Source organism: Vicugna pacos, chromosome 9 (genome assembly GCF_048564905.1).
Source record: "Vicugna pacos chromosome 9, VicPac4, whole genome shotgun sequence".
Lineage (NCBI taxonomy): Eukaryota > Metazoa > Chordata > Mammalia > Artiodactyla > Camelidae > Vicugna > Vicugna pacos.
In genome coordinates this window covers 46,107,169-46,119,444 of record NC_132995.1, presented here as the reverse complement: position 1 = coordinate 46,119,444, position 12,276 = coordinate 46,107,169, and the positions used below count along the sequence as shown (strand labels likewise).

Sequence of the window (12,276 nt, the reverse complement as noted above, 5' to 3'; positions counted from 1 at the left end):
TTTATCCCTCGAGGAATATTTTCTGATCCTCAGGTATCTAGTTTCACAGGTTAAATAATATCACTTTTATTACTTTTTTCCTGGAAGCAATTCCAGTTTACTAAATTTTTCTGTACTTAAGTCTTCATTTTCAGCCCAAATTTTATCTCCTACATACTTTATTTCTGTTTAGGTCTCTACCCCTGAGAGCTTTAAATGACTAAGAATAAAGGAAAAGAATACAACTGCATTGAAATATAGCAATGAAGGAATTACAGAGTATTTTGGAGATTACCAGAAATTTCCATACAGCCACTGGGGACTCTTTTCTTTTGTTTTTGTGTGTTTTTAACTTGCCATACTTAGGTTATATTGTTATATCACCCAGATAGTCTCCAGATGGAATTTCAGTGTTCACTCTTAAAATTTTTTTAAGTGTGAGAGATGTAAAGAAAAAAAAATCACATTTCGTAGGAAGTTAGAAAGCACAGAGAGATGCTAACATTCAGTTGGTAACTAGACCAACTATTAATAGCTGATGAAATATTATTTATTCTTAGGGTAAATTAAAAGGTAAATTAAACTTACAGTAAACATCAGGCATTGCCCTCTAAACATTTTTTAAATTGGCACCCTCCCACATTTGCTTTAGTTTAGGTTACTGAAATAGCTCTAATGTAAATAACTAAGGAGATCTTGAAGTTAATAGAGTAATGTCTGATTCTGATACTAAGTACTATATGTAAAGTAGATAAACAGCAAAGTCCTACTGTATAGCACAAGGAACTATATTCGATACCTTGTAATAGCCTATAATGAAAAAGAATATGAAAAGGAATATATATATGTATAACTGAATCACTTTGCTGTATACCAGAAATTAGCACATTGTAAACCAACTATACTTCAATTAAAAAAAAAAAAGGAATTCTGACCCCCAAAAAAAGAGAGAAAAGAATTTCTGATTCCCCCAGTGTTTTGCCCTCCCTGTTTCACACGGACACTCATGTGGTTGGCAGGAGCCCTAGAGAGTGTCACCTTCATTTCTCGGGCTCTCGCTTCCTTGTGGCTCCATCCTGAGGATGGTCCTGCGGTTCTAAGGTCAAGACTTTCAATTCCCCAGTGCCCCCAGCCACACACCAAAAACAATTTGGTGTTGAATCTGTCGAGGAACTTCTTCCTTTTAAGGAATGAGAATCTTCTCACACATTGTGGCTCTTGAAGGGGAAGCAGAGCTCTCACCTGTTACGATCTTATGATCTTAATCATAAGAGAACCACAAATCTCCATCATAGTTCCTCTGTCAGAGCCATGTGGACGTCAGCCTCCTAATATCTTGAAATGTATTTTGGACTGAAGGACATAAACACTGATGCTGTGTACGGGGTGTGATGGGTTCAGGATGGGGCTGGGTGGGTAGAGGGAATCCGAATACTGCTGTTCTGAGACGTTCAGATTTTTTCAGTCATTCCAATCCCAATTTTGCAGTAGATTATGGTATCTTAGAATCCAGCAGATGTGTAGGAAGCTTTCATTTTACTCTATATTTTTCCCTTTTAATTTTCTTGGTGTTTTTCTTCCCTCCTCCTGGGTGTAACGTTTTCACGCACAGATGTCTCCTCGCTCTGCCCGGCGGCGTTGGTCCATACAAGCAATTAACGACTTCCCGGTACTGTGCGCTGTGCAAATGCTCTCCTTAACTAATCCTGTCTCTGCCCAAAGGCCCAAGAATAAAATGCCACCTGCCTGGCTTTGAGGAACCTGAAATGACAGGTTGGCTGGTTTTCAGGACCAGCACGATCAATTTTTCACTCCTGGGAGTCGGGCACCAAGAACTTGCCTGCTGGTTCCATCAGTTTCAAATGGGTGCATACTAATGCCGTTAAAGATGGTGAATGGACTTCTTTGAAAATGAGGCTAAATACTGGGTTTCTTGGAAAGAACCCTGATTATAAGCCTTTAGCTCACCTGATTTCTCTTGGAATATTTCTCTAATTTCATAGAGCTTTCAAAAGCCTACCTCTGGCATGGGGGGTGGGCAGCAGAGGAAGATATAAGAGGCTTCTACCATTTTGTCTCTTGGTTTATCATCTTGGTCTAGTTCACAGAGGGAAGTACCTACCTGCTTCATTGGCATGACGCCTAAGCTAGTTGTTAATCCTTGGGGAATTTCCTGGGGCAGATTTTCCCCTTGCCATCAATATTGATAACGAAATCTCTGCTATAGACATCCTCTCTTCCTTTTCTCTTGCTTATTCTCTCCTCTTCTGTCTTCCTCTCCACCCTCTTCATGTTTCAGTAGTGCCAAGATGACCTTAGGCTGTGCAAGGCAGCCTTGAGGCTTTTGTATAAATTTTCATTTGGTGTTAAAAAAAAATATTTAGGGGGGATAGTCTTACAGCCTTTTCATATATAAACCAGTTGAAATCCGGAGCCCTGATGAGCAAGTACCACTGCTGCCCAACAACTTGGAGGCAGAGCCGCCAGCATGGCCACCTTTCTTCAGGAGACTGTCCCACCGACCCGACTGCTGTGTTTCCACTGATTTTCCAGAAGTGCCTGCTCCTGCTGCTATTTAAATAGAAACTCATTTTGACTCAGTGCCCACTCCACTGATTATGTATTGTTGATGGGGTTGCTGCGAAGCAGTTGGTGGCTTATTCTTGGGCTCTTTTTACATTTAACCCGTTTATTGGCATTGATGTTGCCTCCGATTGTAGCAGTAACACTGGTGGTACAGTCGCAAGCTGGCTATTGGTTGTCATTCAGTGCTCTCCACACCAGTGCCTCCCTCCCCACCCCGTTCTCCCCTGTCCTCTTTCCCATAATTCCATGAACACCTTCTTGGTCTGTTCAGAGGAGCATCCTGGTCTCATCGTGTGATAACTTGTCTGTCTTGCTTTGTCTCTCCTCCCTCAATCCCTGCTCATGAAATCTGTGGGGAAGGGGTGTTTTCTCTTGCTGGGGCATTGAGAAGATCTAAGAGAAGTGCAGTCTTTGGCCTCCTAGAGGTACTAATTTTACTGCACAGAAAAGTGTCCACATTTTAAGCCTGTCAGAGTGGGACCGGAGCAATGCAGGATGTTTAGGGGGCTTTGGGGCCACAGTGCCCTTCACCTGGAGGGGACAGCCACACCTCAGCCCGGTGTGTCACTGTTGTTGTCACCTGACAGTTGTTCAGACAAGAAAGACTCCTAAAATCACCAGCAAGATACTAAGACAGAGAAGTCTTGGAGAGGTATGGATGGGATCTGAACCCCTTTTGTTGCCAAAGCACTGGAGGAAACACCCTGAAACATTATTCATGCTCATTAGGGAGCAGCAGGGACCTAAGGTCCCAGCATCTGATTTAAAATTTACTGTATCTTCATTCAGGCAGCCTGGTTGGATTTGAATCTCCAGAATAATTGGCTGCGGAACTGGATTACTAAGTGACCTCTGTAGCCTGAATGGGAAATATTTCATATTTAAAAACCATCAACCACCAAATTAAACAAAACTATCTTGTGACCCTCTGAAAGATTTTTAAAATAATGTTTTGCAGTTATTCCTTGCTGGATTAAATGAACAAAAAGAGCTGTCCCTTAATTTTTTTTTTTACAGTTTGATTCTTAGTGGCAGCTACAATCTGGGTGATCCTGTGTTGAGGAGTCTCCTTCTATTATAGGCTCAGAGGCAGCTTAGCGAGATTCCCTAAAACATCACCTGTACATCAGTACAGATCAAAGAGGGAAGCACCTGCAAGCCCAGTGTCTAAAGAAGTTGACAAGGAAGTCCCAGGAAATATAGACTCTGATTTCCATAATTCAGGGAAGGACAATTGCAGAAAATCACCCCAGACCACTGTCTTTACATTTTCATCAGGTCCTTTTTTTTTTTTTCTTTGGTGGGGGAAGGTAATTAGGTTTACTTATTTATTCTTAGAGGAGGTACTGGGGATTGAACCCAGGACCTCATGTATGTTAAGCATGCACTCTACCGCTTGAGCTATACTTTCCCCCCACTTATCAGGTCCTTATTGATGGGTGAAGGGTGTAGCTCAGTAGTAGAGCATGTGCTTAGCATGCACGAGGTCCTGGGTTCAACCCCAGTACCACCATCAAAATAAGTAAAAACATAAACCTAATTACTACCTCCCCCCCCGAAAAAAAACCCCACAAAATTAAAGTGTTTTTTTTTAAAAAAAAAGTCCTTATTGATGACTCTGACTCACATGGCCTGGTTTCTCCCAATGTCTCTAACCCAAGACTACAAATGGGAGAAGAGCCCTGAAATGTCTGTTTGGACTCTGAGTTTTCTTTTCTCTTGAATGTGCTGAATCCTAACAAATCCAGAAAAGAGATCACACAGTGCCAGGTGCAGTCTTGTGAGTTTGGTCTGAAACCCAGCATCTTGGTCTGAGCCTGGCCTGTGAAGCCTGTTGTCGCAGGAGCACGGTACTCTGGCTCTGCAGAATGCAGTCCCAGTGCTTGGCAGAGAAGAGGCTTTAGAAGTGAGTAATTGTAGATGACAGTGTGTTGGCAAGGCCTCACGCATATCAGACGTTGATCTCCTTATATGAAGAAATGGATTCATTTTTAAATGGACCAAACTATTGACATGGGTTAGTGAGGACTTAATTTTTTCCTGCCTTTTCATCTAAAATCCTGCTCAGGTTAACAAGTGTGGGTTTAGCAGCCTGACAGCCTGTGTTCAGATCTCAGCTCTTAGGAGAGTGGGTGGCCTTGAGTAAGCCTCACACCCTGATTAGTAAAGCGGAGGCAGGGCCCCCTCTGTCAGGTGCTGTGGGAGCTAGTGTCGTCCACAATAAAACACGTCTTTAAATACCAAGTCACGCATCTGTACACTTGGATTTGTGTCCAGGACATCTCTCATTCCCACATACAGTCTCCTCTGTGGCCCTTTGTCTGGAAGGCTCTGGGGAAATTGGATAATTGCTAGTGATCTTCCACGTCCATTACCCAGGTCCCCCACTCAAGTATTTTTGACATTCTAAAAATGATCCTTTTTTAGAAACATTTCAAGTCTGCTAGGAGAAACATTCTTACATGAACTAGTCTATTTGCAAATGAACCTCTTGGGGCACAGGGGCCTTAATATTATGCTTTCATTAGGTTTGCTTAAGAAGTCAGGGAATTGTGGATGTTTCTGGTGTGATCTGAAAGCAATAGACCGCATCCCTCATGAGGCCTCCATTGGTTTCTGCTGTTTAGTTAAATGGAGCTGTAGTCAGTTGCTCACTTGTTCAAGGGCTTCTCATTTTCTCTTTAATAAGGAGCCAGACTGAATGCCTGGAACAGTGTTTTAGAAGCCTTTCAAACAACCCAGAAGAAATTAAGTGGATCCTTTTTAATTCCAGGCAGAATATTTTTAGTGTAGCTCTTTTCTTTCTGCCTTTAGGAAAAAATCCTAAATCTCATTTGAGATGACTCATTACATGGGATCTGGGGGTGTGTCATTTCCTAGGATTTTTAAACTTCTGGAAACCTGGAGGAAAATCACAGTGGAATGAGTTTGTGGACTTAGGCCCTCCCTATTCCAGTTAACCACGTCATGCTGGTTCCTGTCTTCTGGGTCAGTGTACTCCGAGTCACCCTGCCTAAAACTGGACAAGGTGCTTTGTGCACGTGGGACGACACTGTATTATGTGGGTTGTCATTGCCTGGCTTCAGCCCATTCTAATAGGCTGTTTGCTCTTGAACCCACTCTCCCCTTATTTGCACCCACATCAGGGATCTTCTTTAGAAAATAAACAGAGCTAGCAGAGAACTGAAGGGCTACCTGCCAGGAATAGCTGAAGCTTCCTTTTGTATTGCAGAACAATGACTTGTGTATGGATAAATAGTAACTGAACTGCTTCTAAGACCAAATGGGTTAAGGTTTGAAATTGATAATGTGGCATATGTATTTACAAATTATGATGAACAATTCAGATACTTTAGCTCAATGTCTGCATTTACTTGCCATGTGCTGAGTCTGAGTGTCCTGGGTTTAGTAGGTTCCATGACACTAATCCTATAGGAAGTTAGATGCATTTGGACAACTTTGGGGATTAGATGGGACATCAGCGGTCAGAAATGCCTGAATATAAAGTGACTAATTTCTGGAAGAGCAATTGTATAAAAATCACTGGTGGAAAATGAATTTATCTGGGAGTTATCTAAATAATGATCTAATCTACATACCCAAGAGTTTCTGTGCATTCGTAACAGTTATAGATAGTTAAATTACACTTTTTCAGTTTATACTTTACACTCTTACCTTTTCATTGTCCCCTGATTAACCTTTTGAAATTAGAACCACAGAGCTCATCATGAGCCCAAAATGACCAATGAGCAAAGGGAGAGTGGCCTGAGCCTGAATTTGCAGCAAAAAAGGAACATGCCCAGGGTCACACTGAGCCAATCCATGTGGTAATAAGACCAGCAAATCTTGGTTTTCTGACTCCACATTACAGACCCTTTCACTCATTCCTTTTGCCTTCTTTGTTAATAAATATGTCACTTCCCTCCTGAATCACTTTGGTGGCCCCCTTTCCAACTGCTGGCAATATAATAAAATAGAATGTTGCTCCCTTGGCTGGTTGGCATTTTGAAGATACTAGATGGGGCTATGCTCTCATAATTCTCATTTTCCAGGACGTCTCTCATTTCTCACACACAGGCTCCTCTGTGGCCCTTTGTCGGGAAGGCTCTGGGGAAATAGGATAATTGCTCATGATCTTCCACGTCCATTACCCAGGTCCCTCTGCTCAGGTATTTTTGACACTCTAAATGATCAATTTTAGAGATAATTCAAATCCACTAGGAAAAACAGGGTGATTCTCCTTGAGCTGCTAAGTTTCTCTGTCTGCCTCCCACTGATGAAGTTTTGCAGATCCCACACTGCTGTGTCTGAGTTAAATTTTCAAGAAATCCTATTAAAACTGAAAGGAAAAGAAAAAATAGACTCTGATTAGTTTCAAGCAAGAACTTTGAACCTAGGGCTGAAGCCAACCTTAAAAGTTGCTCTTCTCCCACACTTTTGTGGTCTTTACTAACTTATTTACCAGCCGTTCTTCCTTTCTTTATTCTTTTTAATTCAAGGTATCTATTTTTGAGCACCTGCAGAATGTATAGAGCACTGCAGTGAGTGCTTATTTTCCTATTAGGACTTTGGACCACGAGCTCAATGCCCTTTGTCATCCTTTTATTTCCTACAGATGCTGATTCATATAATTGTGGGCATGATATAATGCAAAGTCTCTGCAAATTACCAATGACCCAGCTGTGCTATGCTCTGCTGCCCTAGGTTTCCATGCATCCAAGTCCCCATTAGTTATATCTTGTTGTCTCCCCCAGAAATCAAGGAGGTGGAAAAGTAAGCGTGAGGGATCAGACTCTGGCAATCGACCAATCAAGGCTGCTGGGAAAGTGATCATTCAGGATATCGCCTGCCTTCTTCCTGTTCACAAGTCACTGGGAGAACTGTATATGTAAGTTCAAAATTTCAGCTGCACCGTGCTTCTCACTGAGACATAAGTATCAGAGTCATTTATTTATTTTCAAGATACTGGTATCCTCTCTTCAAAAGCAGTTTTAGGAGAAGCACAGTGCCTTAGCTTTCTTCTGCCGCATGACAGATGACCACAAACCTGATGACTTAAACAACACACATTGATTATCTCACAGTTTTCCTGGGTCAGGTGTCTAGGCGTGGCTTACCTGGGTCCTTGCTCAGGGTCTCCCCAGGCTGAAATCACAGAGTCAGCCAGCTTCCAAGCTCATTCACATTGTTAGCAGAATTCAGTTCCTTGCAGCCAGAGAACTCTGGGAGGTTCATCTTCTTTGATACCAGTTGGAGTGTCTGATGCTTCCGCAGCTATGGTCTCACCTGATTAGGTCAGGCCCATCCAGGAGAATCTCCCTTTGATGATCTTTGGAGTGATATCCCATCAGTATTTACTGGTCTTGCCAGTTAAAGGGAGGGTTCATACAAAGTGCATCCAGCAGGGGCAGAAATCTTGTGAACAGTCTCAAAATTCTGCATCCTACATTCAATATGTAAAACAGTTCAAAGCAGAGCCACTTTGGTTGAAGGGAGTTGGGAGGTGAGTGACAGGCACACAGAAGCTGGCCTGTGGTTCCCCTTCTTCCTGAACTTGAACACATAACAAAAAATATTTATTCTGTTATATATACACAGCATACTACTCCTTGCGTTAGAAACTATAGTCAATATTACACGTTATCTAAATCAGTTTTTATTCAACCCTTAAGCCTGGGGAACTTCCCAGAAAAGCTGGCTGGCAAATTGGTCTTTGAGTCTGGCCTCCTCCCCTGACTTTGAAGAGGTGAGCAATTTCACCTTCCCCAGGCCTGAACTCATAGCATCACTTCAGCTGTAGGTAACCCCTTGCACTGAAAGGGAACTTAGGGCCAATACAAATAAAACATTGTGAGTGGCAACTAATGACACAGGGTTTAGTTTATCTGTTAAACCAGGAGTAATTGATTTAGGAAGTCAGACTGGAAAGAAACTTTAAAATTCTTTTTTAATTTCAGATTGAATGTGAATGACATTCAAGAAACATGTCAGAAGAATGCTACTTCCGCCTTGCTTGTTGGGAGGAAGGATCTTGTCCAGGTATTTTTCCATCCCTTTGGTTGGAGATCTGGATTTGTCTTTTTGAGCAGGTTCTTTTCACTTTATAGTTGTGGTTGAGTGACATTTCAAGGTGTGCCTCCTGTTTTGTAATTCCTTTCCCATTTTCTTTGCCAAATTACAGGGCTAGAACAGCTGTCTTAATCCCTTGGATATTTTTCTTATTGCTGCTTAGTTGAGAAGGCCCTAAAGCATTTACTAAGTATTTTCGTAACATCTCTTTTCTATGCTAGTGCCATGGTGATTGTAATATACTTCAATGTGGATATCTGTATCTTTGTTATTTGCACCCTCAATTCTGTTTTTTACTTTTTTTTTTCAGTGGAGGTGCTGGGAATTGAACCCAGGGCCTCACGCATGCTAAGCATGTGCTCTACAACTGCTGTATTTTCCCCTGCTCCTTGTGTTTTTACTTTTAAAAATGCTTCATTTCATAAAAGGTTTATCAAAGTATTCCTTAAGACGGAGACATACTCAGTTTTTAAATATGATGTAATATTACAAAACTTTAAATTTCCTTCATCTTTGCTGGAAACACATCATTGCATTAAAGCAAGTTGCTCCTATATATTATATCTATGTATCTATATATCTACATATATATATCTCTATATGTATTTTTTAACATCTTTATTGAGATTAAAGTCCATAGACCATACATTTCACTCACTTAAGGTGTACCATTCAGTGGCTTTTAGAATATTCACAGAGTTTCGGAACCATCGCTGCAATTTTGGAACATTTCCATGACCCTATAAAGGCAGCCCACACCCCTTATCTATCACTGGTCAGTGTCCTCTTCCCCAACCCAGCCCTCGGCAGCCACTAACCTATGTTCTGTCTCCATTGCACCCTCTATTCTTTAATAGGAGGGTTAGATTGAGTGATGAAAAATACTATTGTCCTGTCTGCTTAGTTTTTCCTTAGAACCCTCCGAGTGATCCATAGCTAAGACCTTCCCTTGATTTTTACCTGATTAAAAATCTAAAGATTTCCATTTGTCTCCTAGTAAACACTGTCCTGTCTCTGCCCCAAACCCTTTTAAGTGAAACTTGAGTCACAGATTTAATCTATTTCTCTAAGGACCCCGCCACCTAAAATTTTGCAAACACTGAGAAGGCAAAACGAAGTAGGGGAAATAAAATAGTGTGGAATTTCTGACTGGAGGCACAGGCCCGCTGCCGCTCAACAGTGGTGTAGCCCTGGGCACAGAATTTTGGACTCTCTCAGCTTCTGTGTATATTTGTAGAATGACACCCACAAGAGTCATTACTTCGTAGAGGGGATGAGAAGATTGGTTCATGTTCTGAAAAAGTATTCTCTGAGGAAAAATGATTTCCTAAAGTGTTTTTATTTTTGTTTTTCCTTTTTAAATTTCCAGTACTTTTCTGGCAGGGTTGGTTTGGAAGGTCGGGCTAGACTGAGAGATGTGGAAAGACACACCCTCGGTTTCAGACACTCCTGGGTTTATACCAGGGCTCTGTCACTCTTGGGTTGTGCAAGCCTAGGGAACCACTTCATCATCCTAAACGTCCGCTTCCTCAATTGTAAAATAGGGAAGAGACAGATGGGCATGCGCATGCGCAGGGGCTTTCCCGCACGTGTGCTTAGTGGGCTCTTGCGCGACACCTGGGAACTGTGTGGACCAGACGGCCGTTAGCAGTGGCCGGGGCGTCCTCCAGGGTCTGCGTCGCAAGCTGAAGGCCTGGCCGGCCGCATTCGCCGCGGGACCAGGGTGCCTGGGGAGTTCCTGCCCTGGTCGGGGCATGTTTTTCCTCGTGGAGCGGCCTTGAGGAAAATAAGAGATGAAGCGCGTCCGGGAGGCTCCTGAACCGCGAAGGTCCATCCTCCCCGGCCTGCCCAGAGGTAGAAGCAGAACCGGGAGGCTGCAGGGTTGACGGGAATGGAACCAGGCTTATGGAGGTTCAAAAGATCCTTCTGCTCGGTTCCTTTCCCTCAATCGAACACTGGGATAAGGAAGATTTTAGGGCGAGGGGATCCCCGCACCCTCGCTGGTCTCAGACTGCGTGCGCCTCCTTGGGACTCGCGTGGCTTCGGTGCAGTTGTTCACACAGTGTGGGAAGAGCGAGTGCCCACAACCTGCAGGCGCCGGCCTTCCTGGGTGCACACCCAGAGGGCACGGTGCCATTCTGAAGGATGCAATTACGTTGCTCCTAAACCGGTGATGATAAAATTTAACGCAAGCTATTTGTAGGGGAAAGATAACAAGCAGCATCAAACATTAGGAAAGTGTAGACTGTGGGCTTCCCCCGTAATCCACCGCTCTTGAGATTGCCATTGTTTGTTTTGGTGGGGGGATACTTTTAAAATGGAGGTACTGAGGATTGAACTCAAGACCTCGTGCATGCTGAGCATGCACTTTACCACTGAGCTATACCCGCCTCCCCAGAGATTGCCATTGTTAACTTTAACTCTTGGTCGGCTATACCTCCCTATTTTTTCTATGAAAATAGATGTCCTTGTGTTAAATAAACAAACAAACAAACAAACCAAAACAAAACAAAACTGAATACTTCTAAGGTCCTTACAGGAACTAAATAAGGTAGCCTGTAAAATTTCCATTCCTGTATCTGGTAGATGGTAAATACCCAATATGTGGTAAGTTATTGCTGCTGTTCTTGCAATTACAGTCATCATTGTGGTTTGGCATTGCTTATGAGATGGAAATGACATTGGTGCAGATGCTTGGAGAATTTTTTAAAAATTCTTTGTGCACATTTTGAAGATGATGTGTATATCCTTTTGCAAAGAGCTACAGAAATAAATAAACCTTAGTGTCAGCTATTTCTGTTGAAGGCATTTAGGAAATGTGTGTTAGAAGTGAGGAAACAATGTGCCCAAGTTGTCAACCAGGGGAGTAAACAAACTTTCCTATCCCAGAAACCCATTAACTTCCTGTAGCAACCATACAGGTGTGCCACTGGTTATAGACATGAATGTTTCTCACCTAAACCAGTACTCGTGGGTATTATTTAAGTATGTTGGTGCCACACGATTTAATTGATTTCTTTTTCACTTATCTGATGTGTTTCTATACCTGTTTTTCAGTATTTTTATTTGCTTATTCTTTTTTCTTCTATTTTAAACTCCTTGATTCAAAGTCTGTATCTTCTTCCTTTTGAGTTTATCTCGGAGTCTAGTACAGCTTTCCAGTTAGTGGGCATACAACGATATATTGCTACTAACAAAGATTTCCCGAAAGTAGTATTCCATTTTTAAAGGTATGGAGGACAAGGGGCTCTATTGAAGGAATGATGTATTTAGCGTGTGCTAGATCTTGGATTTAGTAGCGCTTCATGGATGTGAGTTTCTGCTTGATGACTCTAAGTCCCAAGATTTGATGTCAACAAAAAGAAAGCCGAGTCTATTTTGTCTTGGCGTATTTTTCTGTAGCTTCAGAGAGTGTGCTAAAACTTGTCACAGAAGCCACAAGGTTTTTCATTATTTGGGCAAAGGACAGAGCTTAAGTATGATACCGAATACTTTTTTTTTTCTCCCTGCCAGTTTGAAACAGCAGAAAAAGTCACATGAGCTAGTGGTTAAATAGACTGCCCAATAAAGTTATTGCCTGGTGTCATTTCTCTGAAGTCTGCTTAATAAAAAGTTTTTAAGGAGAATGTTTTTCAAATGTGC

The 12,276-nt window shown here is 42.2% G+C and overlaps 1 protein-coding gene across 2 annotated transcripts in view; it reads left to right on the top strand.

Moving 5' to 3' along the window:
- The window catches only part of WDR59 (WD repeat domain 59), a 74,832-nt gene that overhangs the window by 46,380 nt on the left and 16,176 nt on the right, over positions 1-12,276 (top strand). For both annotated transcript variants that reach the window (XR_012075760.1, XM_006207485.4), the window contains exons 19-20: positions 7,320-7,453; positions 8,523-8,604. Coding sequence is in view for 1 of the 2 variants with exons in the window: in XM_006207485.4 (XP_006207547.1) it covers positions 7,320-7,453; positions 8,523-8,604 (216 nt within the window). In the remaining variant the exon portion in view is untranslated. The remainder of the gene's footprint in view (positions 1-7,319; positions 7,454-8,522; positions 8,605-12,276) is intronic.